The sequence below is a fragment of the Ornithorhynchus anatinus genome, chromosome 1 (genome assembly GCF_004115215.2).
Source record: "Ornithorhynchus anatinus isolate Pmale09 chromosome 1, mOrnAna1.pri.v4, whole genome shotgun sequence".
NCBI lineage: Eukaryota > Metazoa > Chordata > Mammalia > Monotremata > Ornithorhynchidae > Ornithorhynchus > Ornithorhynchus anatinus.
The window spans coordinates 138,575,603-138,602,765 of record NC_041728.1 but is presented as its reverse complement, the minus strand read 5'-3'; the positions used below and the strand labels follow the sequence as shown (position 1 = coordinate 138,602,765).

At 42.7% G+C, this 27,163-nt stretch overlaps 1 protein-coding gene and 1 non-coding gene across 3 annotated transcripts in view; both read right to left on the bottom strand.

Moving 5' to 3' along the window:
* Nucleotides 1-8,795: 8,795 nt before the first annotated feature.
* Nucleotides 8,796-27,163, bottom strand: part of ECT2 (epithelial cell transforming 2) — a 67,475-nt gene continuing 49,107 nt past the window's right edge. For both annotated transcript variants that reach the window (XM_029073892.1, XM_039913108.1), the window contains 5 exons: nucleotides 25,666-25,804; nucleotides 24,441-24,595; nucleotides 16,986-17,093; nucleotides 15,516-15,662; nucleotides 8,796-10,166 (listed from right to left, as the gene is read on the bottom strand). In XM_029073892.1, coding sequence (XP_028929725.1) covers nucleotides 10,077-10,166; nucleotides 15,516-15,662; nucleotides 16,986-17,093; nucleotides 24,441-24,595; nucleotides 25,666-25,804 — 639 coding nt within the window. In that variant the 3' untranslated portion in view covers nucleotides 8,796-10,076. The remainder of the gene's footprint in view (nucleotides 10,167-15,515; nucleotides 15,663-16,985; nucleotides 17,094-24,440; nucleotides 24,596-25,665; nucleotides 25,805-27,163) is intronic.
* On the bottom strand, nucleotides 11,179-11,315 carry LOC114815897. The gene has a single exon (XR_003763695.1). It is a non-coding gene; the product is annotated as a small nucleolar RNA SNORA7 (small nucleolar RNA).

Here is a 27,163-nt window from a genome sequence, read left to right as displayed (position 1 = left end):
TGTGAAAAACAGATGAGGTTTCCAATAAGGAATAGTAAATAATTATTCTTGATTTAAAGCTTTTGACTAATCTTAGGGAAATATGTTTTACTGTGCATCTGATTTTTTTTGGAAAAAAAACCAGGGTTCTTAGTTACCACTTGTAAGCACTCTATATTGGCAGAAGGCTTTCTAATCCTTAGTTAATCATACACCAACTCAGTAGTTTATTTTTCCTAAAATGTTTCATCATGGAGAAAGCACCGGATTTGTTTGGGATTAAAGTTAAAGTCAGTGCTGAATTTAACAACTGGAGTTAGACAGTAGAAAAGGCCCATCCCACCACTGAAAGGAGCTTTTCCATTTGATTGGACGGAACTCACATTTGCCATTGAATCGGGGCCTTTTTGTCTCTTAGAAAGTGGAAGTACAGTGACGGGCCAAAGGTAAATGTAGTATTTAAATAGCAATAAATCAATGGCATTTATTGAGTTCTTACTGTGTGCAGAGCATGTATTAAGCACTTGAGAGAGTTCAAAACAGCAGAGTTGGTAGACACATTCCCTGCCTGCAAGGAGCTTACAGTCAAGAGGGGAAGACAGATATTAAAAATAAATTAGGTATATCTACATAAATGCTATAGGGACAAGGGTGAGGTGAATATTGAGTAAAGGGTACAAATCCAAGCTCAAGGACAATTCAGAAGGGAGAGGGAATATGGGAAATGAGGACTTAGCCAGGGATGGCCTCTTGTAGATGTGATTTTAATAAGGCCTTAAAGGTGGAGAGAAGAGTGGTCTGTCTCATATAAAGTGGGAGGGACCCCCAAGCCACAGGAAGGAGTGGGGCAAGAAGTTGGCACTGAGATAGATGAGACAGGTACAGTGAGTAAGTTGGTGCTATAAATTGCTTTTAAGGCAATTGATTTTAAAAAAAAAGATATTTCTCCTTTGGCTCCATTCACTTATTTTCCTAAACCTATGACTGCCACTAGGCAGTAAAAACCAAAAACAACCCTATCTTGACTAGGGTCATGAAATTGTGGCATTGTTCATAATCCAGAGTAAGCCTAATGAGTGATAGCGATAAAACTGGAGTCAGGTTAGGAGCCATCAAATTCAGGGTCGTCTGTTGATCAGTCAATCAATCAATTGTATTTATTGAGTACTTAACATGTGCAGAGTTTCTGAGTACTTGGGAGAGGACAGTCATTCATTCAGTCATTCAATAGTATTTATTGAGCGCTTACTATGTGCAGAGCACTGTACTAAGCGCTTGGAATGTACAAGTCGGCAACAGACAGAGACAGTCACTGCCCTTTGACGGGCTTACAGTCTAATCAGGGGAGACAGGCAGACAAGAACAATGGCAATAGAGTCAAGGGGAAGAACATCTCATAAAAACAATGGCAAATAAATAGAATCAGGGTGATGTACATCTCATTAAACAAAATAAACAAAATAAATAGGGTGATGAAGATATATAGTTGAGCGGATGAGTACAGTGCTGAGGGGGTAGGAAGGGAGAGGGGGAGGAGCAGAGGGAAAGGGGGGAGAAGAGGGTTTAGCTGCGGAGAGGTGAAGGAGGGGGTGTAGAAAGAGCAGAGGAAAAAGGGGGGAGCTCAGTCGGAGAAGGCCTCTTGGAGGAGGTGAGCTTTAAGTAGGGATTTGAAGAGGGGAAGAGAATTAGATTGACGGAGGTGAGGAGGGAGGGCATTCCATGACCACGGGAGGACGTGGCCCACGGGTCGACGGTGGGATAGGCGAGACCGAGGGATGGTGAGGAGGTGGGCGGCAGAGGAGCGGAGTGTGCGGGGTGGGCAGTAGAAAGAGAAGGGAGGAGAGGTATGAAGGGGCAAGGTGATGGAGAGCCTTGAAGCCTAGAGTGAGGAGTTTTTGCTTTGAGCGGAGATTGATAGGCAACCACTGGAGGTTTTTAAGAAGGGGAGTGACAGGCCCAGAACGTTTCTGCAGAAAGATGAACCGGGCAGCGGAGTGAAAAATAGACTGGAGTGGGGCGAGAGAGGAGGAAGGGAGATCAGAGAGCAAGCTGACACAGTAGTCTAGCTGGGATATAACGAGAGCCTGTAGCAGTAAGGTAGCCGTTTGGGTGGAGAGTAAAGGGCGGATCTTGGTGATATTGTAAAGGTGAGACCGGCAGGTCTTGGTAACGGATCGGATGTGTGGGGTGAACAAGAGAGCCGAGTCAAAGATGACACCGAAGTTGCGGGCCTGAGAGATGGGAAGGATGGTCGTACCATCCACAGTGATAGGGAAGTCTGGGAGAGGACCTGGCTTGGGAGGGAAGATGAGGAGCTCAGTCTTGCTCATGTTGAGTTTTAAGTGGTGGGCAGACATCCAGGTGGAAACGTCCTGGAGGCAGGAGGAGATGCGAGCCTGAAGAGAGGGGGAGAGGACAGGGGCAGAGATGAAAGATCTGCGTGTCATCTGTGTAGAGATGGTAGTCAGAGCCGTGAGAGTGAATGAGTTCACCAAGGGAGTGAGTGTAAATGGAGAATAGAAGAGGGCCAAGAACTGACCCCTGAGGAACTCCAACAGTTAAAGGATGGGAAGGGGAGGAGGCGAATATAATGGAGTTGGTAGATAAGTCCCCTGTCCACAGGGAGCTGGTCACCTATATCAGTCTTCTTGCTTTTGGTTCCCTCCCTTTTTTTCCAGCCGCCATTTTTCTGCTACCGGGAATAGCTGGTTTGTATTTCCCATGATGAAAAATAGCAGATCTCTTGTATGACTGGTGTCAGAGTAGAAATTGTTTCTGTTGGGTAGGAGGGGTAGGGGGAAGACGCGGAGAGAGAGGGTAGCGTGCATCAACTCTTCATGGCTATTAGAGTAGCACTTAGTACATTGGAAGAGTAATTTATTAAATGGATCCTAGAAGCATCAGATGGAAATTGTCCTCATGTCAATAACAAGCTTTAGGGCCATTGTACCAACACAAGCACAAATATAGGTCGCAGTCTCCAGGAGCAACAGATAATTCCTTGGTGGCGGGGGATGGGGTGGAAATGCAGAGGGTTATGTAAGATTAATATTTGGAATAGCAAGTTCTGAAGGTTTTGCTTCTTCACTTGGTAAATTTGGGGATGTTTTGCAAGACGTCTGAGTACATGAGTCATCATGTTTTCAGGTGTCTGTGTGGTTGAGGCTGGAAAAAATTATTGAAACTATTTTCTAGGAAGATTTAAATGGCAAACATTTATTTATTCGTTTGTTATTAAGCATCCAATGTGCTAGGAAACGGTGTAGTCACACACTTGCTCGTCGTTCTGTGTTTTATGGGAAGCTGAAAATGCATTTGGGGAGTAGTAAGATTATCCTATGTTCTGCATCAGAAAATGAAAGAAAACATTTTCTCAAGGTGGTCAGATGGCATTGTCGTGGTGATATTTGTGGTTCTCGGTCTTGGCTGTTGAAATACCATATGAGGTTTGTGAATTTCTTATTTTAATAGTCAAATTATATCACCACGGTCTGAGCAATACAGCCTTGAATCAGTCATAAATATGCCTGGAGATTAAAGTGCTTGCCATATCCATATATTGAATAGATGGTATCTGCGAAACAAGTCTATATTTCCAAGAAAACCTTTCTAATAACATCAGCGTGGAACCCAGTTGCCATGTGACCTAGAAAGTTACACATACGCAACCAAAGGTGCCTTGTGATATTGGCTACAGTGATTTGGAGAAAATAGGGGAAATAAACGATGGTAGGAAACAGTAATCGTTCCTTCTTAGATTGCATAGCCTCTCTCACGTTTTCATTTAGAGAAAGTGCACCAATAAAAATTGGATCTTGAATTATTTTATAAAGGAATATTTTCTACTTCATTCACACTGCACAAAATGTTCCTTGCTCAACAAATGTGAAACATACATGTTTTTGAACCACCCTGTCAATCATATTTATTGAGCACTTAGTGTGTGAGTAGGACTGTACCAAGCACTTGGAAGAGTATGTCCAACCACAGGCTAGCAAGTTGTGACAATCTCCTCATATGTTTGGCTAGTCTGGAGGCTGGGATTTTTTTTTCACTTCTTGGCAGCTCCCAGTTCCTAAACTTGGTTTGGAACCACAGTCTAGAAAAGACTGCAGTAGGAGCTTGTAGTGAATGTATGGTATGGATTTGGAGCTTTTAAGATACCAGAATTTCAGGTGATACTGGCCTTTATCTTTAAAATATTGGTGGTTAAAGGGGGTTTTTAGGTTTCAATGAAATTTAAATTTTGAATCTTAGCTTTATAGAGAATAACTGGGTCAGAGGCTGTCTGGAAAGAAGAGTCAGGGAATTGGAGGGTTGCCAAATGTCCTCACCTGAAAGGGGCGTGATAGGAGATGCTTGAAGGGGCAGGGTAAGCAGGGACAGGAACTTTGGGAGCAGAAGGGGCAGAGAAAGAATAAGAGGTTCTGCTCACCAAAGCAGCTCAGCCTTTTCCCTGCTTTCTTCTTCCCTCAACACCACCTTCTCCACTGAACTCAACTCTATTTTTTATGGTATTTGTTAAGCACTTAATATGTGTCAAGCACTTTTCTAAGTGCTGTGGTGGATGCAAGATAATCAGATTGGACTCGGTCCCTGTCCCACATGGGACTCACAGTCTAATTAGGAAGAAGTGGGATTTAATCCCCATTTTATGAATGAGGTAACTGAGGCACCGAGAAGTGAAGTGATTTGCTCAAGGATACACGGAAGACAAGCCGCAGAGCCAGGAACCTTTCTCTCCTATCCTTCAGCCAATCTCACTACCAATCCCCAGCTCTGAATTACTCTCCACAGTCCTGCAATTGAGGGCTGCTACAGAAAATGCAGGCAACAGGACAATTTATGCTTGCTCAGCCCTTTATTCTGTCAACTCTTCCATTCCCCCTTAATTGACCCCTTCACCCGTAGTCTCTCCCATCCTTACCCAACCTTTAGCTCCCTCCTGATACTCCAATGCACCACCATTTTTCTCTCTAACACCCACTGGTAAGAGAAACATCTTCATACAGTCCTTTCTTGGGAAGCATTTGACCTAGTGGGAAAAACATGGGCCTAGGAGTTAGAGGACCTGGGTTCTAAACCCAGTTCCACCCTTAGCTGCAGGGAAACCCTGGGCAAGTCACTTCATTTCTCTGTGCCTCTGTTCCTTCATCTGCAAAATGGGGATTCAATATCCTTTCTCCCTCCTAACAATTAATCGTATTTATTGAGCGCTTAGTGTGTGCAGAGCACTGTATTAAGTGCTTGGAAGAGTACAATATATCAGTTGATAGATACATTCCCTGCCCACAAGTTTAAAATTGAGAGGGGGAGACTTGTTCTGTGAGTCCCATGAGGGACCTGATTATCCTGTATCTACAGGAAGCAGTGTGGCTCAGGGGAAAGAGCCCGGGCTTGGGAGTCCGAGGTCATGGGTTCGAAACCCAGATCTGCCACTTGTCAGCTGTGTGACTGTGGGCAAGTCACTTAACTTCTCTGTGCCTCAGTTACCTCATCTGTAAAATGGGGATTAACTGTGAGCCTCACGTGGGACAACCTGATTACCCTGTGTCTACCCCAGCACTTAGAACAGTGCTCTGCACATAGTAAGTGTTTAACAAATATCAACGTTATCATTATTATTATTACTACCAGTAGTTAGTACAGTGCTAGACACATAGTAAGCACTTAACAGATACCACAAGTATTAGCATTATTATTAGTTCTCTGTTTTTCCTTTCTCCTATTCAGCTTTCTCTTCAGTGGAGAACACCACTCTACCTAGGCCTCAAACTTCATCCTCTTTCACGTCTTAAAAACACTAACTACCACTCTCCTCTCTTCCTCAAATAGTCTCCCCCTCTTAACTGTCAGTTCCTTGTGGGCAAGGACTGTGTCTGGTTATTGTTCTGCACACAGTAAGCACTCAGTAAATATAGTTGACTGACCGACCAGTTCTTTATAAAATGCAACAAGCAGACCCAGGTCTGTCTTTTTATCCCCCTTCATCTGTCACTGGTGTTCCCAGATGCTACCATCACCTGCTCTTCTGCTCCTCTCCCAGCACTCCAAAGTGTTTCATAGCAAGTCCGTGTGTTTTGCTACTGTTCCCTTTCTATTTTTTCCTTCCTTCTTGAACACCTTTAGTAGTTGTTTCTCAAAGTCCTTTCTCCCTTTTTTGGAATTGCTCATTATTGACTCACTGCAATATTTAAAATCATTTCTCTTTTTGTTCAAAGCCTTGCTTTATCCCTCCCTCAGAATGCCTTCTGAATGTCTTTAGGTTTTCCACCCCGATATATTCCGAAGACTTAAGACAACCTCTCTTTGTTAGTTATCACCTCTGTAGAAGTTCCGCACAAATTAACTCCATTCCCATAGTTCACAGTGACAGTGTTTCTGATCATGTGACCACCCACACTCTTCTCACATATTTTTTAATCCATTCCACTGGTCCACTGCCTTTACTCTTTAAGTGTGACCTTTGCCTTGCCTCACAAAGCACTTGACAGTGTCCTTTATCCCAGTTTTTTGACAAATTTGCCTCCAGCTGTCTCACATCTCATCCCATCTTTCACTTCATTGCTCTATCTTGGCATTGTCAGATAAAATCTCCATTCACCATGACCCTCCTTGGGGTTCATAAAAAGGGCCCATTGCTTTTAGAAAGGTCAAATCTTTGTAACGCAGGTACACTAACACAAGTTTCTCTCCTTTCCACCCAAAAAATGATCTCCTCAGCCACACTATCACCAACCACCCTCTATTACCTATTAATATTAAGAACACACTAGCTACTGTCATCTCCAAGAAAAGACTGTGTGAAGATGTTTCTCTTACCAATAGGGGTTAGAGAGGAAAAAATGGTGGGGTACTGGATCGTCAGGAGAGAGCTAAAGGTTGGGTAAGAATGGGAGAGACTATGGGTGGAGAAGTCAATTAAGGGGGTATTGAAGAGTTGACAAACAAAATAGATGGCTGAGCAAGCAAAAGTTGTCCTGTTGCCTGGATTTTATTATTATTAATCCACTCCTTTTTAGTTTACCCTATGCTTTTTATGTTCTCTAATTCCATTTGTTGAATGAACAAGACATCTTATGCTTGTTGATCATGGTCTTCAATAAGTGCTTCATATGTGTTGGATGCTGAACTAAGCACTGCTTTAGACTGTCCACTAGGCCATGCTGCTTCTCCCCATTCCTCCCTCCTCCACCTCTCTCCCAGCTCGAAGAGCCCAAACTAGGGGCAGTAGAAGTCAGCTGTCCCCAAATTCTCCTCTAGACCAACAGAGCCACTTAAGGTGGGGGTGCTGTCATGAAGGCTCTCAACAGGCAGGGGACTCATTGGATGTTGAATGTAACTCTTGGGACCAATGTAAGGTAGGATCTATGAAGGCCATGATGATGTGGGGACCCGTTTGGTAGACCTGACCCCAGTCGATTCCTCTGCCTTGAGAAATTGGAGTTACCAAGTGCCCTCTAGGCACAGGCACAAACTGCAAAAAGATGGAAGTGGAGCTGAGTATGAAGAATTAAGCCTGAAGCGGGCAGGGTGGATGAAGGAGAGGAGGGAGAGAAAGAGAGAGGGAGGGAGAGAGAGAGAGAGAGAAACTTTTCCTTCTCTTTAAATGTTTCTGGAGTTGGCCCCAGAGTGGGGACTAACCAACTTCCAGCACTTGGTGCCTGCCACAAAGTAAGGGCTTAAATACCATTAAAAAATTCTCTTTAATCACTAATAGAAAATGAAGTCAATGGTGGTAAAGGTGGGGTTGACATCCTCTCTTCCTCCAGTGTATCAATAAACCAGTCCTCATTTCCCTCAACTAGAACATGACCAGCTTGAAGTGGAGTGAGGACTAATTTGTGACCATTGTTAAGCAAATTTTCATGTTGCAACTGCAGTGTTCGCTCTCCTTTTCTCCTAGTTTCTCCAGCTGGATGTGGAAGAATCTAAGTGGGTCAAGGGTGGTGCGAATGCAGAGGGCTCACAAGGCCCTCTGGAGAAAGCCATCTATCTTTGGTGAGAGTCAGTAGAGAGAAGGAAGTGATAGGAGAGTGAATGGTAATTAAGACTGTGACCCCCTTCTGGGACACGGACTGTGTTCAACTTGACTAGCTTGTATCTACTCCATCACTTAGTATTGGTGCTTGGACATAGTAAGCACTCAACAACTATCATTTTAAAAAGTGTTTTACTGAGTAAACAAGTATCTTCAGAGCACCCTAACCTTTCCCAATCAGCTGCTCTCTATACCTCTTATGAGAAGCAGCATGACCTAGTGGATAGAGCAGAGTCACGGGGGTCAGAAGGTCATGGGTTCTAATTCCAGCTCTACCACTTGTCTGTTGTCACTTCACTTCTCTGTGCTTAAGTTCCCTCCTCTGTAAAATGGGAATTAAGACGGTGAGTCCCATATGGGACAGGGATTGTGTCCAACCCAATTTGCTTGTATCCACCCCTATGCTTAGAACGGTTCCTGTCACATTGTAAGTGCTTAACAAATATTACCTCTTTCCAATCAACCATCTCTTCTCTCTCCACCATCTCCCTCTTACAATTCTTTGAGTAACATGATCCCAAAATAGCTTGACAGATACCAGATACCATAAAGACCATTAAATAGCACAGCCCCAGTATTTTCCAAAAGGAGGAGTTCTGACCCAACCTCCACTTAAAATAGGTTAGATCAATTTTAAGGAATCCTTCAGTAGTTAGGGTAAGAGCCAATGAGCAATAAGCTTTCTAAAACTCATCAATTTTTCTAATGCACAGTAGTGAGTGCCAAGCTATAATTTAAAAATCTCTAACGTTAAAAAAAAGCACACTAACTACCCTTGGATTTTAAGAATTTATTTACATAGGTTTTGTTAATACAATCATTTTAAAAGTACATCAGTAAAGGGCCATTTAGTATAGTAAAAAGCAGCACTTTAAAGAAACAAAACATACAAAATAACTGCATGTAGTCTCGATCAATTTTTATGACATAACATTTATATAACTATTAGAATGGCAGCAGGTTTTAAACAATTTCCTAAAACAGACATAGAAAGACAAGCAGGCACATAGAAAACTTGGTTTGAGTTTAAGATTTTATATACACATATTTTGGAAAGACTGGAAGTATGAAGAGTACAAAAAGCATTTTCACACCAGAAATTAAATACACTGAAATGCTAATTCAACACAATTCAGCCCTCAGCTGTTCTTTACACTGAACAATTAAAGACTGGCTTTTTTTTTTAAGTAGTTGAATATGGTTACTGACAATTTTAGAAATCATTTCAACTTAAAGGATATAAATACATTATTACAATGATTTTCTTAATTGCCAAGCAAAGTGAATTTTCCCACTGATAAAAAAAATCAAGGTATTTCTAGTGGCTAAATTCAAGTGGATTTTGTGAAACAAATATATGTACCTCATCAATATTTTGTACAGAATATACAATAAAAACTATTTGCCCTTTACCTCCTATAGCCTACCAAAATTTTTTTTTTAATTTGACTGCTCTATTTCTTAATAAAGGCAAATTAACTTTTACTTGTGCTAAGTCTTGAAGTAAACTATATAATCTAATAGTTGATTGACTGTATTCTCTGCAGTGCATGTGAGAAAAGGCGTCTTTTCATCAATGGCCCTTCCAGTAATTCGTTCAGTGAATGTTTTAACAACAGATGCCACTGAAGAAACTTCCTATTGGAGATAGAGATTAGACACATACCTGTAATTCAATTAAATTTAGCAATGGACGCTCTGAAAATGGAGTTCGTCAGTCTTTTGGCCTTCAATACTGAAATTTACCATTGGATGAACGGAGCTTCTGCTATTGAAAATAACTTAAGAACCCGGCTCAGAAAGGTTTGGAGGGAGGAAAAAGAATAAATTACATCTAAACTAATATCGAATTCTAAATGCAGTTGCGCAACTGTAGGTAAACTTTTATTCTTATAAAAACATTTGCACCTCATGGGTTACTTTAGTGTTATTTAATAGCTTGCCAACTTTCACTAAGTGCCAGTTACTCAAGTACCATTAAGTCAGTCTCCTGCCAGGGCACAGCCAGTTGTTTGTCAGTCGCTTCATTTTTAAGGACATTTACAAGGGGACCGATTCATATCAAGTGAGTTGTAGATCGACTCAAAGTGTGACTCCTCTTTTCAAAGAAGGCTGGCAGGCTGACCAGGGATGGAGATGGGATTCCCTGTGAAAGTGCAAACAACAAAATTGAATTATACTTTTCAAAGATAAACTGAGTGTGATGGTATGCCATTACTACATTTCACTTATTCAATATTACAATATCATTACTACCTACTTGGCTTTACAAATCGCTTCAAATATCCGAGTATACTTGAAAAGCAGCATGGTCTAGTGGAACGAGCATGGGCCTAGGAGTCAGAGAACCTGGGTTCTAATTCCAGCTCTGCCACTTAGTAATAATAATGATGTTCTAAGTGCTGGGGTGTGTACAAGCATGTCAGGTTAGGCACAGTCCCTGTCCCACGCGGGGCTCCCTCACGGTCTCAATCCCCATTTGACAGATGAGGTCACTGAGGTCCAGAGAAGTGAAGTGATTTGCCCAAGGTCACACAGCAGACAAGCAGTACAGCTGGGATTAGAACCCAAGACCTCACTCCCAGGCCCGTGCTCTTTCCACTATACCATGCTGCTTCTCACACTTGTCTGCGGTGTGACCTTGGGCAAGTCACTTCCCTTCTCTTTGCTCGGTTACCTTAATCTCTAAAATGGGGATTGAGTCCGTGAGCCCCAAGTGGGACAGGGCTGTGCCCAACCTTGTATCTGCCCCAGTGCTTATTACAGTGCCTGGCACATAGTAAGCATTTTACAAATACCATAAAAAACCAAAACCCTCTTCATAAGAGATGGAGGGGTAGTCAAAACTGTTTTACTTGGCTCTGATTTCCAAGAGGTTTTATTTAACTATAGCCCAGCTAGCTAGAAAAAGGGGGTTTCTGTCCAATTAAATACTTGTCTTAAGCTGTCGAGTCGTTTCCGACCCATAGCGACACCACGGACACACCTCTCCCAGAATGCCTCGTTCTCCACCTGCAATCATCCTAGTAGAGGATCCATAGAGTTTTCTTGGTAAAAATACAGAAGCGGTTTACCACTGCGTCCTTCCGCGCAGTAAACTCGAGTCTCCGCCCTCGACTCTTTCCCATGCCGCTGCTGTCCAGCATGGGTGAGTTTTGACTTGTAGCAGATTGCCTTCCACTGGCTAACCACTGGCCAAGCTAGGAATGGAATGGGTAGGCCTCTGCTTGACTTTCCCTCCCATAGCCGAGACTGTTAGAGTACTGGAAACTCGCCAGTGCGACCCTGAGAGGGGAATTAAATGCTATTTTGGATAGTATTCTACTGAATAAATTTTCTCTGACCTTGGGCATATAGCACAGTACTTCTGCCCTGCAGAGCTTATTATGACTGAGGGAACATCAAGTTTCTTACAGACTATCCCACCTAACTCATTCACAAAGCATAAATAAGGGCAGAAGTCTCTGGGAGACCACAATAAGAGTTTTCTATAGCTGATAAAAAAAAGTCACCTACTTCAACATCAATGTGTTCCTTGCACAATGCATGTCTGTGACCGGTCTCTTTCAAGTTTCTACAGCAAATATTTATAAGCAAAGTTCCTTCTCACTACAGAGGCCTTTTTCCTTAATCTAGGCTGTAAGCTTGATGGGTACACAGAACGTCTACCAACTCTGTTACCTTGGGCTCTCCTATGCATTTAGTAAAGAGCTCTGCCCACAGTAAGCACTCAAATACAATTGATGGATTGTATTGTACTCTTCCAAACACTCATTACGGTGCTCCGCACACAGACAGTTGAATGTTGAAGAGGAATACGTAAAATCAAAATGCCTTCAGTTACTGAAGCCTTCCCAGTAGGTACTATCAGATTCATTTGATATTATCACCTCAACAAACCAGATGTATAAGTGTGTGTTTCAGTGGGGTGAGGGAGAGGATTAAAGAATGGATTTGAAATCTAGAAAAAAGGTCCAAAGCTGCTATTAAATATTAATATTAATATGCAAAATTCTCATCTATCAATTAAACTGGTTGATGTGAAAGTTGGAAAAGACTTAACTATTTATGGCATGGAAAAGTTTGGATTTAAATACACTTATTTTTTAATTTAGGAGAAATTTCTCACATGTGATATGTCCAAAATTCTGAATGCTACAAGCCTAGATTGAAAATATAATTTTGCTACCTAAGTCTGTGACCATAACACTTTCATTCATGTTTTCCATTTGAAAAATGGTAATTTCACTAGAAAAGTTGTAATATTGAGGAAAAAGTATTGGGTAGAGGAGCAGCTGAACAGCCAGAGTTTGAGTTATCCTTTTGTAACTAAAAGTAGACAAAGACTTCAAATAACCAATTTAAAAATAGTATTTTTAAAGAGTCAAATCAAAAGACCTGGAGACATTTAGTGAAGAAAGGTATCTTTAGCCTTGACCTTTATATTTGGGCTGGGGAGGAAATATTACACAAAAGCAGAAAGAGCTAATGAGCTCACTTTAAGATTTGTAGGATTAATTTCCATCCTTGCTCGACACATCTCCTACATAATAATGTTAGCATTTGTTACGAGCTTACTATGTGCAGAGCACTGTTCTAAGCACTGGGGCAGATACAGGGTAATCAGGTTGTTCCACGTGAGGTTCACAGTCTTCATCCCCATTTTACAGATGAGGTAACTGAGGCCCAGAGAAGTTAAGTGACTTGCCCACAGTCACACAGCTGCCAAGTGGCAGAGCCGGGATTCAAACCCATGACCTCTGACTCCCAAGCCTGGGTTCTTTCCACTGAGCCACGCTGCTTCTCTATCTTCACGAAGGTCAAGAACAACTTTGATAGACTTTGGGACCACAGAATGCCCATCAGAAATGCTTTTGGAGTTTGAAGGAGAAATGCTTCCTTCCAAAGATTATGAAGAACTAGTTAGGGAATTAAAACAAGGTATAAGTTGAGACAGGGAGCTTTGAGAGCATCCATCAATAGAATTTGAGCGCTGAACATTAATGCATTTAATAGATCCGTTTATGTTGAATGTAGAGATGGAACGGGAAATCTAGAACAAAAAGATGAAGTGGTTGAAGTGGTTAGTACAGAACCCGCAGGTATTTCCAATGCCTTATAGGCATTTCTACTACATCTGGGGGAAAAACACATCTGTGTCATCCATAAGTCATGCTTTATGCTAAACTCAGTGTTTGTTTTTACAAAAGTTTGCATCAGCATTAAATTTTGCCACTGCAGCACCATTCCAGTCAAAGAATCACAAACTTTTTGCATTCTCCCTGTATTCTGAAACAATACTGAAGCAATAAAAGTCTGAAGTTATTTGATTATGAATTGAACATATTTAGCTAACAGACCCAGAACCAAATAGTCATCAGTAATACACTGCCTTCAAATTCAACCTTTCTTTGACATTTCAGAGTCCAGAACTATTTCAGTGTGCTATCAAAATGGGCATGAAATCAAAATCAAATTACAGAACATTGAGCCCTCAGTCTCATGCCTAAAATTCTAAAGAGATTGATGGTATTTGCTGAGCATAACTAAACACTTGGGGGGGAAAAACAACAGAACAACACTTCAGTGAATCCTCAAGACTGTAAGATCACTGTGGGCAGGGGATGTTTGTTATATTTGTCATAGTGTACTCTCCCAAGAGCCTAGTACAGTGCTCTGCACACATTAAGTGCTCAATAAATATAACTAACTAGAAATAAGGAGAAAGAAGAGCAAGTGCCAAGTTGAGGAATTATGGGCAGTTAAACAGCAGCCCAGATGGAAGCAGCATGACCTAGTGGATAGAGCACAGGCCTGAGAGTCAGAAAGACCTGGGTTCTTATCCTGGCTCCGTTGCTTGTCTGCTGTGTGACCTTGGGCAAGTCACTTCACTTCTCTGTGCCTCAGTCACCTCATCTGTAAAATCGGGATGAAGACTGTGAGCCCCTTCTGGGACAGGGACTGTGTCCAGCCTGATTAACTTGTATCTACCTCATCTCTGAGTACAGTGCCTGGCACATAGGAAGCGCTTAACAAATACCATGTTTAAAAAAAAAAAAATGGAGCATGGTTCCTGGTACCAATGGAGAAGGATCTACACAATGACTGTGACAATACTTTTCTTCTCCAATCTTGTACAGTCCCTTTTCTTAACCTCCTCTCCCTATGTCCCCCTCCAAGCCCAGCCCCAACCCATCAAGAGTAAGAGATGAAATTCCCATATCTGGCTCTAAGATTCCCTTACCTGGAAAGCTGAAATTTGCTTTTCTTTCACAAAATGAATGTGGAATCAAGTGTGTCTTAGGTCCTTGAACCACAATGTACGAAGATTCTTCATTAACATGCCTTCTAAGGTATAAGTTAATGGCTATTCTTTCAAAGTAAACTGTTAGTGCAAATGAAGTGAATTAAAGGAGCACAGTACTGAAAGAAGCTGCAGAGATTATACAAGCTTGGATCCAAGAAGGCCTTTTTTGCTATATATATAGGATTACTGCTTTAAGATAGGCAGAAAGTGAGATAAACTAGGATGTGACCTATGGGGAATTTTCCCATAATGTGTGGTTATTATAACCAAGGTGATATCCTAAATGAGGTTATAACCAAGTTTTCTGTATTTTCAGAACACTTCTATGGTGACATTTCAAAAGTGATCTTTTCAGTGTGTAAATGGCATCCCAGTGAGAAGCCCAGGTACAAGAAAGCCAAATCAAGTCTTGTGTTGCAGAACTCGATAGAAGTGGCCCAACTTGCTGTGCTTGTAAACCCTTAAGAGCATTTTTAGAACTTCAAGAGCTTCAGTACAATCAGCCTGGGGAGCTGAAGAGAGAAGGGAGTACGGGACTGATGGAAATTAGCTTTAAACTATGCAGTGAATTTGGGCACAGTAGTATAAGTCAATCCTACCATGCCCAAATTTACTGAATTGTTTAAACCTAACTTTCATCTCAATTTTGTTAATATGGAGAAAGTGCACACTAGTTGAGGATGGGTGAGTGGCCCTGAATCTAAACTATTTCCAATGATTTCTTATTAAAATGTACATGTATGGGCTTCAACATATTCAAGAGCATCAGATTTTCACGCCTCCACCCACAGAGAGCCAGAGTTACAACCCACTGAGTGCAGAGTTCATACAACGTTTTGTTCAAGATCATATGAACTTGGGTTGCTTAATACTTAATGGATATGCAAGGCCTTGAAGCTTTATAACACTCGATGCCAAGAAAGTGTGGTACAAAAGGCAACATTTGGTTTTTCATTGTTCATTTTTTCAGCGGCAATGATCAAACACTACCCTAGCTGCATGACCCTCACAAAACAACTGATAGCGGAGATGACCAACTGATCCAAGTGTTTTAAAATAGTTTGCATTATTTAAATTTCGTTAACCTCCTCAGTGTGCATTAACTGCATTTCTTGGGGGGGGGGGGAATCTGGAGGCACCCATAAAAAGTTCTAACCTGATCTCCTTCAACAACTACAAACCACTTACTGCCAATGAGGATGTACTGGTCAGTCGGCTGCCTATGTAGGTGTCGTTGCTGGACCGAGGGCTTCGTCCTTCTGCTGTGCTGTGTGCCAACAGAGCCCGTCGGAGGGCTCTCTTTGGAGTTTTGGAGAACGAGAAAGCCCTGGTAACCTGAAGGATTCAAAACCCAAATTAGATTGGGTGTCAAATTTTGAGCTACAGTAATTGTTCAGATGAGGGGAAATACAATTTAAAGATTAGGTTGACTGCAAAGATGAAACATGTGACTTTGAAAAGGAATGGGCATCGACAAGTCCAGCCTGAATTCATTACTGAGGTCCTTATAGGTCCTTTAGAAAACATATTTTTTTTAATTAAGTACTTTCAATGGGTCACGCAGCTAGAGTACTGGGGCCAGTACAAGGTAATTAAATCGAACCATTCCTATGGGTGCCGTGAGGGAAGGATGGGAAGAGAGCTGTTATTTTATCTCTACTTTAAAGCTGGAGAAACTGAGGCCTGGAGAGATTAAGTGACTTTAAAAAAAAATCCAAAACATGTTTTACAACTTGACAAACTCTCCAGGTCTTATATCATCTGTGATCTTGGCCCCAGTACCTTATGGTTAGTATGAATCAGGAGAAAGAGGGAGATGTCTGAGCCACCCCTTCTGTTAGGTGTGATTTCTTAGGGGAAGCAGCATTGCATTGTGACTTGAGCATGGGCCTGGGAGTCAGAAGGTCATGGGTTCTAATCCCCACTCTGCCACTTGTCTGCTGTGTGACCTTAGGCAAGTCACTTTACTTTCTTTGCCCCAGTTACCTCATCTGAAAAATGGGGATGGAGACTGTGAGCCCTATGCGGGACAGAGACTGTGTCCAACCCTATTTGCTTATATCCACCCCAGCACTTAGTTCAGTGCCTAGCTGATAGTAAGTGCTTAACATTTATAGTATTAGTATTATACTGATGAGAAAAATAGGAACACAGGCATTCCTACCAAACTGAAAATTTTTAGAGAGCCATTTGGATTAGACAAGGTGAAAGAACGGGTGAACGCAGTATCATATGCAGCAAATGGGTTATAACCACTTGAATTTGTTACAGTGTAATATGGCTCTGCAAGAATACTTGTTTCAACAGGATCACAGAATTGCTCGGCCACACTTGTCTGTTTAATTGACAAGGAACCAATTGCAACACTGTTATCCTTATTTATTGGATTTTAAGCTGTTGCAAATTGGCTCCCAGCACCAGGATGATGAGTTTCCTAGAAAAGATAGATTACTTTACACAAGCCTTTTCATTTTCCATAACATTTTTGAATTTCACCCAGTGTGACTGTAGTCAGATACTATTTTCAGATATTTTCAAACCATCTTCTCCTTAACCTTTTAATCACTGGGAAAAAAATGGTGAGCATCAAGCAAGTTTTGACAACATGAGTTTGCATGAACCACCTAGAAAAAATAGACATTCAAGTTCTGGTCTCACCTTTTTGGAAGTCTTTTTTATTGCTCTGGAGGCTCTACTTAATGTACTATCCATATCTTTTGTAGTTACTTCAAAAGACTCTGGATCTGCAGTGTACATAAGGTTTTCCTGTTGAAAAATAGCACATAACCAATGAATGGATAGCCAACATTTTCCCATAGTCTCAATTTGAAGTTTTATACCAAACTTTAAAATGAGTAATTAAACCAATCAGGGGGAAAACCTGGATTGCTAGATTAGTTCTTTACAAACAAAAAGCAGCTCACCCTAATTAGGTTTGGGGGCCGGATAGGGGATGGGGGCAGGGAACGTGAAGGGGGGCAAGGTTTCGCTGTGGTGACAGTTGTCATTAAGAGGCTGTTTGACTTTTCAGCCAACTGAGGCGGTACTAAAACGACCTGGTGGGGCCCACTCTTGCTATGAGCAAACCAACCTCTTCATTTATAGTATGGCAGCCTTAGCAATTGTGATCAATTTTGTGATAAGGAGTGAAGTGGAAGTGAACTCAAGAAGTCATGAGGGCATAAAAGGTGATATGAATTGAAGCCAAAAAATGGGAGGGGGGAGCAGGAGCACACTGGGTGGGTAGTTTCCAAGGTCCTAGAGACTTAAAAAAAAAAAAAAAAAAAGAAAAAAACTTAAGAATCCTAGGAAAGAACACACTGGCATAAGCACTCAATAAATACAACTGAACTATTGAAGACTACTGCTGTTTGAATGTGCCTCTGTAAAGACTTGTATGCTGCCTGAAAAATAATACTGAGGGTCGGAGTCATGATTCTCAGTATTAAGCCTGGTTTATACTGAATTTCTGGGAACCTAGACTGTAAGCTCGTCTTGGACACGGAATGCGTCTGATATACCGTACTCTCCCAAGCACTCAGTGCAGTGTTCTGCACACAGTAAGTGCTCAGTAAATATGATCGACTGACTAGTGAAGTTAAAAGATGGCACAAATGGTCAAGTCACAGGAGAATGAGCAAGAAGGTATAAAAAGTAAGCATATAATAAATCAGCCATATGGGTGAAGGTCCGTGTGGATCTAGTTTAAATCTCCTCCCTACTAAAACAAGAGCTATGAAACAACGAAACTGACTTAAGTTGTCTTTTTTCTTTATTCATTCAATTTTATTTAAGCACTTACTGTGTGCAGAGCACTGTACTACAGGGAAAGTACAATATAACAAAAAACAGTGACATTCCCTACCCACAAAGAGCTCACAGTCTAGAGTTGTGGGGCTAGACATCGATACAAATCAATAAAATTATAGATCTATACATAAGTGCTGTGGGGCGGAGGGCTGGGGGAAAGCAAAGGGAGCAAGTCAGGGTGACATGGAAGGGAATGGGAGATAAGGAAAAGTGGAGCTTAGTTTGGGAAGGCCTCTTGGAGGAGATGTGCCTTGAATAAGGCTTTGCAGTTGGGGGAGAGTCATTGCCTGTCAGATTTGAGGAGGAAGGACGTTCTAGGCCAGACAGACAGCGGCAGGATGTGGGCCAGGGGTCAGCGGTGAGACAGGTAAGATCGAGGCATACGGGGAAGGTTAGCACTAGAGGATTGAAGTATGTGGGCTAGGTTTTAGAAAGAAAGAAGTGAGGTGAGGGAGGAGGAGCAACCATTGGAGATTTCTGAGGAGGGGGGTGACATGTCCTGAATGTTTTTGTCAAAAGATGATCCAGGTAGCAGATTGAAGTATGGACTGGAGTGGGGAGAGACAGGAGGTTGGGAGGTCAGCTCCCAACAGTAGTCTAGTGATGTAGTAATCTAGGCGGAATAGGATGCGTGACTGTATTAACAGGGTAGAAGTTTGGATGGAGAGGAAAGGGCGGATTTTAGCGATGCTGTTATAAATGAATTTGAAGCTGCAGGAGGCTACCGTCAAGAAGGATGAAGAGGCCTAAATCCAGACACCTGAAGATCTGGAATCTGCATGAAGGAATTGATTATAAGGTTAGAGGTTTGCACAGTGCCCCTTGCTCTCTCTCACCCCTACCATGTGGGTTTCCACTAGGCTAGTTCCACGAGTTTCCACTAGTGTTCAACAGGCAAACAGGTAGAGGGAGCAGCACGTTGTAGAGTAGACACAAAGGGTTTTTAAGCGCAGAACCAATTCACTACTAAAATGAGTGCAGCACAGTGCCCAGACTAATGAAGCACCATATCCCAGCAGGCAGGTGCTTTGGTGGCCTCTGTGACTTTTGCCACCTACATTAGCCGGCTATTCTGGGGACTCTTCCTGGGTTCATTCACCTCCCACAGTACTACAGGAGGCTCTTCAGGAAGACAACAACAACAACAAGCAGCACTACTAGAATCCAGCTGAATCCCAGAGCGAAACTCTTTCCACAAGGCCATGGCCATGAAGATGTTGGCAAGCAGTAAATTGGACAAAATCAGATTGGCAAGAGGAGAATAATAAGGAAGGGGCCTGGATAAACCAAATAGAAAAATTATCCCCTGGAAAAATTGCAGTTGGCCTAATTTTTTTTTCATAAATTTGCTATTCTCTCAGTGCTTAGAAAACTGTTACTAAGAGACCGCGTTTACCAACATTTTGTACTTCCACATACATAACCCAGTGTAATTTTGAAAAACGTTTTCAACTCAAGCGATGCACGTCTGAGGTTCATCAGTTCAGGATCGATGGGCTGTTCCAACCTAGCTCAGGATGCTAAAAATAGGTTCTGGAAAGCAGTGTGAGGCCTCCACCGACTCGCCACCTTACATTCAACTCCGGGACCCGCCGTACAGGAGAGGGGCTACCGCACTCATATGCCATAGGGGTTCCCATTGGCCACTGCTCCAGTCTGGGAAGGAGTCAAACAAGCAGCATCATACCTTCTCAATTTTTAGATCTGTGAAAAGGCCACCGGGTTAAGTGTGACTTTAGAGACTGTTGGTCCGAACTGTGAAGAACGTAAAATCCTGCTACACTAATCCTACTTACTGCTGCAATTTTTTAATTTTTATTTATCTTGTCACCAACCCGCTCCTCTCATTCTTAGATGAGAGTCCCTGGGAGGCCAGGAACATATCTCTGCCGTTAATATCATTACAAGTCCTAGGCCACAAAGTTATCAATGTGACAAAACTCACCAGAGCTAATGTGTCACTACTCAGCATGTGTAGTGTAGAGGTGGAATAATCCGGTGGCACAGTATAAACAAAGAAGGAAACAAATAAAGAAACTCAATCAAGAACAACGTTATTTAGGCTTCAAAGTCTTCATACTGTGGGGGGAGGGGGGGGGTCCTTATGATCTTTAAACTTTTAATTTTTGATGGATTGTTTCTTCTCCCTAAGCAAAAACGAATAAATGATCACAGCTACACAAACGGACTGTAATCACGGGTGAAACGGCTTGTCCGTCGGCCCTGGTCCTACGTGAAGGTGCTTCTCTGTTTATTGGAGGCAGGAGTGTGGGCGCTGAAGAGTCTGAATTCAAATATAAAATTCATCTGGAATCAAAATTTGCAACAGCTTGGATGAAAGAGGCTAGCTATTTATAACAGGATAAAATCAGGCCTCATAGTTAAGGGTTTTGGTGCCACCATGTGGTTGACCAATTGACAACAATATTCCAGCAAAGAATAAAATTTTAATATTCCCTTCTTTTTGGCCACAGATTTTTAAGGAAGATCACCAAGTCTTGACTGCTAAAGCAAGTTTCATAAACAGAAAAACTGAATTTACATTTCTTCCTGCTGAAAAGACCTTTCGACTGGAACAAAGCTGCAAGATATAGTCAGAGTTCAGACAGCCACTGGCTAAGGCTTTAAAAATGTCAAAGTCAGGAATGTTGTTGAGATGGTTAGTCACAGGTTATGGCTGCAAACAAAACACAGACCAGTTCCCAAAGATTCCCCTTAAAATCTGGCAGATAGTTATCTCGTATCTTGGTATTCCTCCTTGGTAACTGACTGCTTTACTTTGTGCTCTAAGCTCTGTCAGTTGACATGTCTAGCTAAAGATTGAAAGGGTGATGAAAACCTCTCTCGGCAGCTGCCCATATGGAACTCTTCTGGAAATTAATTGTGAAAAAGGGGACAAATCGCTAGTCTGGCGGTCAAGAGACCTCAGCCTAAATCTCAATTTTCTGCTATTAGGTGAGAAGCCATATTGACAATTCAACACAAACCTAAAAGCTACGAAAGAATTCTATCTAGACAGCATAATGACCGACAATGCAAGTCCAGACACAGCCGTAGAAAACTGAATCAAGAGGGTCAGCACATCTTTTGGGAGCAGCATGGTATCAGGTACCAGATCAACTAATAGCATGCAGAGCCAAAGTGTCCTACGATCCTCTCCATGGCTGTGAAATCTGTTCTTCGAAACAGATCTTATTTATTGAGCACTTACCATGTGCAGCACACTGTACTAAGCACTGGGGGGAGCAGACATTTCTGCTCTGGACTTGAAAATAGCATCATTCACCGTTGTCTCCCCCTGCAGATTGTGAGCTCTTTGTGAGAAGGGATTGTGTCTACCAATTCTGCTGTATTGTTTAGAGCACGGGCCTGAGAGTCAGAAAGTCATGTGTTCTAATCCCAGCCCCCCACTTGTCTGCTAGGTGACCTTGGGCAAGTCACTTCACCTCTCTGTGCCTAAATTACTTCATCTGAATATTGGGAATTGAGACTGAGAGCCCCACGTGGGCGAGGGATTGTGTCAACATGATTTGCTTATACTCACCCCAGCATTTAGTACACTGCCTGGCACACAGCAAGCGTCTAGCAAATTACCAGTTAATATCATTGCTATTACTTTCCCAAGTGCTTAGTACACTTCTCCACACACAGTAAGCATGCAATAAATACTGCTGATTGATTGACACACTCAATATCAAATGGCAAGACAAAATCATGAACAGACCAATTCTGGAATAGTAAGATTGAATCCCCCTTCTCAGAGCCACACCTGAAGAGTTTCCAAAACTCTACCACTCTCAACTATGGGAGGGAGAGTCAAGCAGAGACCTGTCTATTCCATTCTTAGCTTGGCCAGTAGCTAGCCAGTGGAAGGCAATCTGCCACAAGTCAAAACTCACTCATGCTGGGAAGCAGCGGCATGGGAGAGAGTCGAGGGTGGAGTCCTGAGTTGACTGAGCAGAAGCAATGGTAAAACACGTGTATTCTCTATGGATCCACTACCAGAATGATTGCCGATGGAGATGGGGCGTTCTGGGAGAGATGTGTCCGTGGTGTCACTATGGGTCGGAGATGACTCAACAGCATAAGACAAGGATCGAATCAATGATCACCTCAACACAGCTACTTTAAGATATTTGTTAAGCACTTACTATGTGTCAAGCACCATTCTGTGTAGTGAGGTAGGTACAAGTTTGGTTCAGTGGAAAGAGCCCGGGCTTGGGACTCAGAGGTCATGGGTTCGAATCCCAGCTCTGCCACTTGTCAGCTGTGTGACTGTGGGCAAGTCACTTCACTTCCCTGGGCCTCAGTTCCCTCATCTGTAAAATGGGGATTACGACTGTGAGCCTCATGTGGGACAACCTGATTACCCTGTATCTTCCCCAGCGCTTAGAACAGTGCTCGGCACATAGTAAGCGCTTAACAAATACCAACATTATTATTATTATTATTACAAGTTAGGTTGGACACAGTCCCTGTCCCTCATTACCATTATTACTATTATTATGGAATTTGTTATGTACTTATTAAATGTAGAGCACTGTTCTAAATTTTGGAGTAGATACAAGTTCATCAGGTTGGATACAGTCCCTGTTCCACATGGGGCCTCTCCCAGTCTACAGTGGTACTCACAATTACAATATCAATCTTATTTATTGAGCACTTACCATGTGCAGAGCACTGTACTAAGCACTGGGGAGAGCACAATACAACAGAATGAGCAGACATTTCCTACCCACAATGAGAAAGGTTATAGAATCCCCATTTTAGTTGAGGAAATCGATGGACAGAGAAATTAACTGATTTGCCCAAGGCCACACAGCCAGCAAGTGGCAAAGCCACACCCAGGTCCTCTGACTCTCAGGCCTGTGCTTTTTCCACTAGGCCACGCTACTTCCCAGAAACTGAGAAACAAAAAGCAAGGAAGGTGGAAGAAGTCTTTTAAGAACATGGTAAAACAGGGCCTCAGACAATGCCGCATCTCAGAGAAAAACTGGGAGGCAGTTGCTGGGAGATCACCAAGGCGCACTGCTGCCAAAAAGGAAGTGTCCTCCCTTTGAGCAAAAGCTTCCTAAGGCATGAAAGACAAGGGGGCAAGAGAGAAAACAGCACCAGGTGCTGAGAGAATAAGTATGATAAACAGAAGGGGCAGCCTTTTTGTGCACCAGATGTAGCTGGGATGAGGGTCCCACCTTGTCCTTTTCTCTCTCTCTCTCCCTCTCACAAACACAGATGGGAATGTCACCATCTGGCTGCCTTCTTTGAATATGGAAATGGACTATCTGAGAAGCCATTGAACCTCTCGAGCTTCAGTTTCTATCACAGCCTAACCCTCCATAAGCCACAGATCTGAGGATCAGTGAATCATTTGATCTCTGAGTATGTGCGTGGGAGCGTCGAAGAACTGCACAGAGCAACTGCACAGTTATCCCAAATACTCTCAGTTGGTAAGAGAATTAAGGCTGCAAGATCAGCTAGCTCAGTGGAAAGCCACCACCCAGTGTTGAGTATGCAGAGCTGGCCATCACACATTTGGTGAGATTACAGTTACTTTGAAAGTTGCCTGGAAACGGGCAAGTGGGAGAAATGAGTTCAGAGTGTATGTCCTGTTTCCCAGAGTTTGACTGACTGCCATCCTCAGCTCTGATGTCTGGCTTTAATTGTAGATTTATTTATTTTTTATGGTGTTTATTAAGTGCTCACTACATGTCAAACACTGTTCTATGCACCGGGGTAGATACAAGTTAATTAGGTTGGACACATCCCTGTCCCGCATGGAGCTCACAGTCTAAGCAGAAGGCAACTGAGAGGACTCAGGCCAGTTAGTCACTATCCCTGCAGGAGTGGGTCTGAGGAGGACGGTTCTTTCCAGACACAGAAAGACTTTCTCCAAACCCCAGCAGGATGTCAAAGGTGAGACCATCCACCAACATGCATTTGGAGGAGTGAGAATCCAACTGGAATCTTGTTATGATGGTGAAGCAGGTGACATTTTGATTATTTTGATTACTCTGCTTGTAAATGCTCTTTTTTTCCTGTTTCCTCCATTGGAGTTTAAGGTCCTATGCGGAAGGAATGTGTCACTTGCTTGTTTTTCACTTCCCAAGTTCTCCGTACTGTTCGCGCTCAATAGACGTATTACTACTAAAGGAGGGAGGAAGCCTATTTCTAGTTCCTATTTGAAAGATGCACTCACCATATTGCTACTGGACAGAAGATAAAATGGTCAAGTAGCTAGGTTTCCATACAGCTGGGACAAAATAAGTGGTCACCTTTATTTAAAATGCAAATATTGTAACTTACCGCATCTGCCTTGCAAATGGTGTTCGCTACATGCCGACACAGCATTTTCAGCCAGTTCTCCTTGGGAGGTTCTTCAGACGTCATCTGGAAACTGAGGAGTATATTTGTCTGCTCTGTCGGTGGCCGCACGAGCAAGCCAAAAGCATTATGGCAATCTGAAGTTCAAAACCAACAAGGAATAAATTTAATTCGGTTCTTTTCAGACCGTCCCACCTACTATTAAATCAGCCACACAACATAAAACCCACCAATCCTCTCAGTCCAGCAATTATGCACTTCCTTTAGCAAATGTGAACACACAATCTCCTTAAACACTTACGTACAACTCTTACACACTCCATTACTTAAGAAGCCAGGTGGCCTAATGCATAGAGTACAGTGCTTGGGAATCAGAAAGACCTGTGTTCTAATCCTCGTCTGTCCCTTGTCTGCTGTGTGACCCTGGGCAAGTCACTTCACTTCTCTGGGCCTAAATTATCTCATCTGTAAAGTAGGGATTAAGACCGTCAGCCCCCGTGAGACATAGACCTGATTATTTTGTCCCCTAGTGCTTAGTACAGTGCCAGGCACATAGTAAGCATTTAGCAATACCATTTAAAGGAAAATTGAGAAAAAGTGTCTGTTTCGGCACACAGGCACTTTAAAAGGTCCGGTATATCCTGGCAGCCTTCAGTGGGTTCCAAGTGTGACAAGTGAACAGAGGACTTGCGGTTTCCTAGGAAACTAAGAGGCGGTGGAAGTGCAGCAAAATCTTTGTTTTGCATTCTCTCTAGTGTCATTAGGCCTAAGGCCCTACCAGTCCAAATCGTAGAGTTAATCTGCCCTTTCAAGGGCACTTGGAACTGGGGCTATTGAGGACTGGAATAAATTAGCAGGGCTGGCGTGGGACCAAAATAAATCCCTAGGCTCATTCTAGTCTTTGTCTGACGTGATGAGGCTCAGAGAGGACTGGGAAGGGGTATTTCATTGAAGACTTCAAAGGGGTTCCGAAACTTTTCTTTTGGCTTTAACTAAAATCACCAAAAGCCACAGTTATTAAGTAAACAGTCACCCCAGCTAACCTGCCAGCCGGGCGGTAAAGACAGAGGGGAAAAATATTTCAAGATTAATTTCAAGAAAGAAAAGAAAACGCTTTGCTCCTAAGGGTCTCATGGAAGAAGCGAGTAATTCCGACATACAGGAGATAACACCACATGAAAAATTACAGTTTTTCAAATGCACTGACCTTCTGTCTCTCTGATGTCCAGCACCTTTTTGATTTGAGAAAGAGGCATTAGATGAATGTGCTTCAGAGATGCTGGGGGTCGTGTTTGGCCGTGAGGGCTCTTGAAAGCACCGATAACTTTGTGCCGTTTTCTAGCTATCTGTGTTCCAAAACAAACAAAAAACAAGAGTTACTGCCAAACTCCTAATGAAAAATAAATCTGAAATTTATTGTTCATTAACAAAACTAGACCAGGAGCAAGCCCTACTTATCAAATGCTGTTATTCTATTCTGATTACTAAGTAAGAACTATCCAGTTGTCACAATACTTCATGTACAGTCAGTTCTCTTAGAATTAAGGGGGCGAGTGCCTGAAGAACCCTTGCTAAAGGAAACCTTGTCTGAATACTCATCCCATGTCCAATCTTCCATCCGTTATTTTTATAGCATTCTATCTTGACAGATTAACGCCGTCAAAAGAACACACCCTAATTCGACCTTCAAGTTCCGGCCATAATACGTAATGAGGATACACATTCTGGTAGAATTTACTACAGTGGATTTATAGGGCCAGAAGAAAATTTTCTAAATTGTTGAAATTTCCCAACATAGTTAACTTAGAGAATGGGGCTGCAAGGAGAGAGACTTTCCAGGAAGTATGGCCTAACCCTTGGGTTTAATGAGCAACAAGAACACTTGAGATGAGAGAGAGCACTGGACAAGATAGCTCACATTCTAGCTGTAACCAGACTATATTCTACTCCTCCTGCTCAATGTGGGCAGGGAACCTATCTACCATCTCTGCTGTACTATACACTCTCAAATGTCTAGTATTCATTCATTCATTCAATAGTATTTATTGAGCGCTTACTATGTGCAGAGCACTGTACTAAGCGCTTGGGATGAACAAGTCGGCAACAGAGAGAGACAGTCCCTGCCGTTTGACGGGCTTACAGTCTAATCGGGGGAGACGGACAGACAAGAACAATGGCAATAAACAGAGTCAAGGGGAAGAACATCTCTTCTGTAAAAACAATGGCAACTAAATAGAATCAAGGCGATGTACAATTCATTAACAAAATAAATAGGGTAACGAAAATATATACAGTTGAGAGGACGAGTACAGTGCTGTGGGGATGGGAAGGGAGAGGTGGAGGAGCAGAGGGAAAAGGGGAAAATGAGGCTTTAGCTGCGGAGAGGTAAAAGGGGGATGGCAGAGGGAGTAGAGGGGGAAGAGGAGCTCAGTCTGGGAACGCCTCTTGGAGGAGGTGATTTTTAAGTAGGGTTTTGAAGAGGGAAAGAGAATCAGTTTGGCGGAGGTGAGGAGGGAGGGCGTTCCGGGACCGCGGGAGGACGTGACCCAGGGGTCGACGGCGGGATAGGCAAGACCGAGGGACGGTGAGGAGGTGGGCGGCAGAGGAGCGGAGCGTGCAGGGTGGGCGGTAGAAAGAGAGAAGGGAGGAGAGGTAGGAAGGGGCAAGGTGATGGAGAGCCTTGAAGCCTAGAGTGAGGAGTTTTT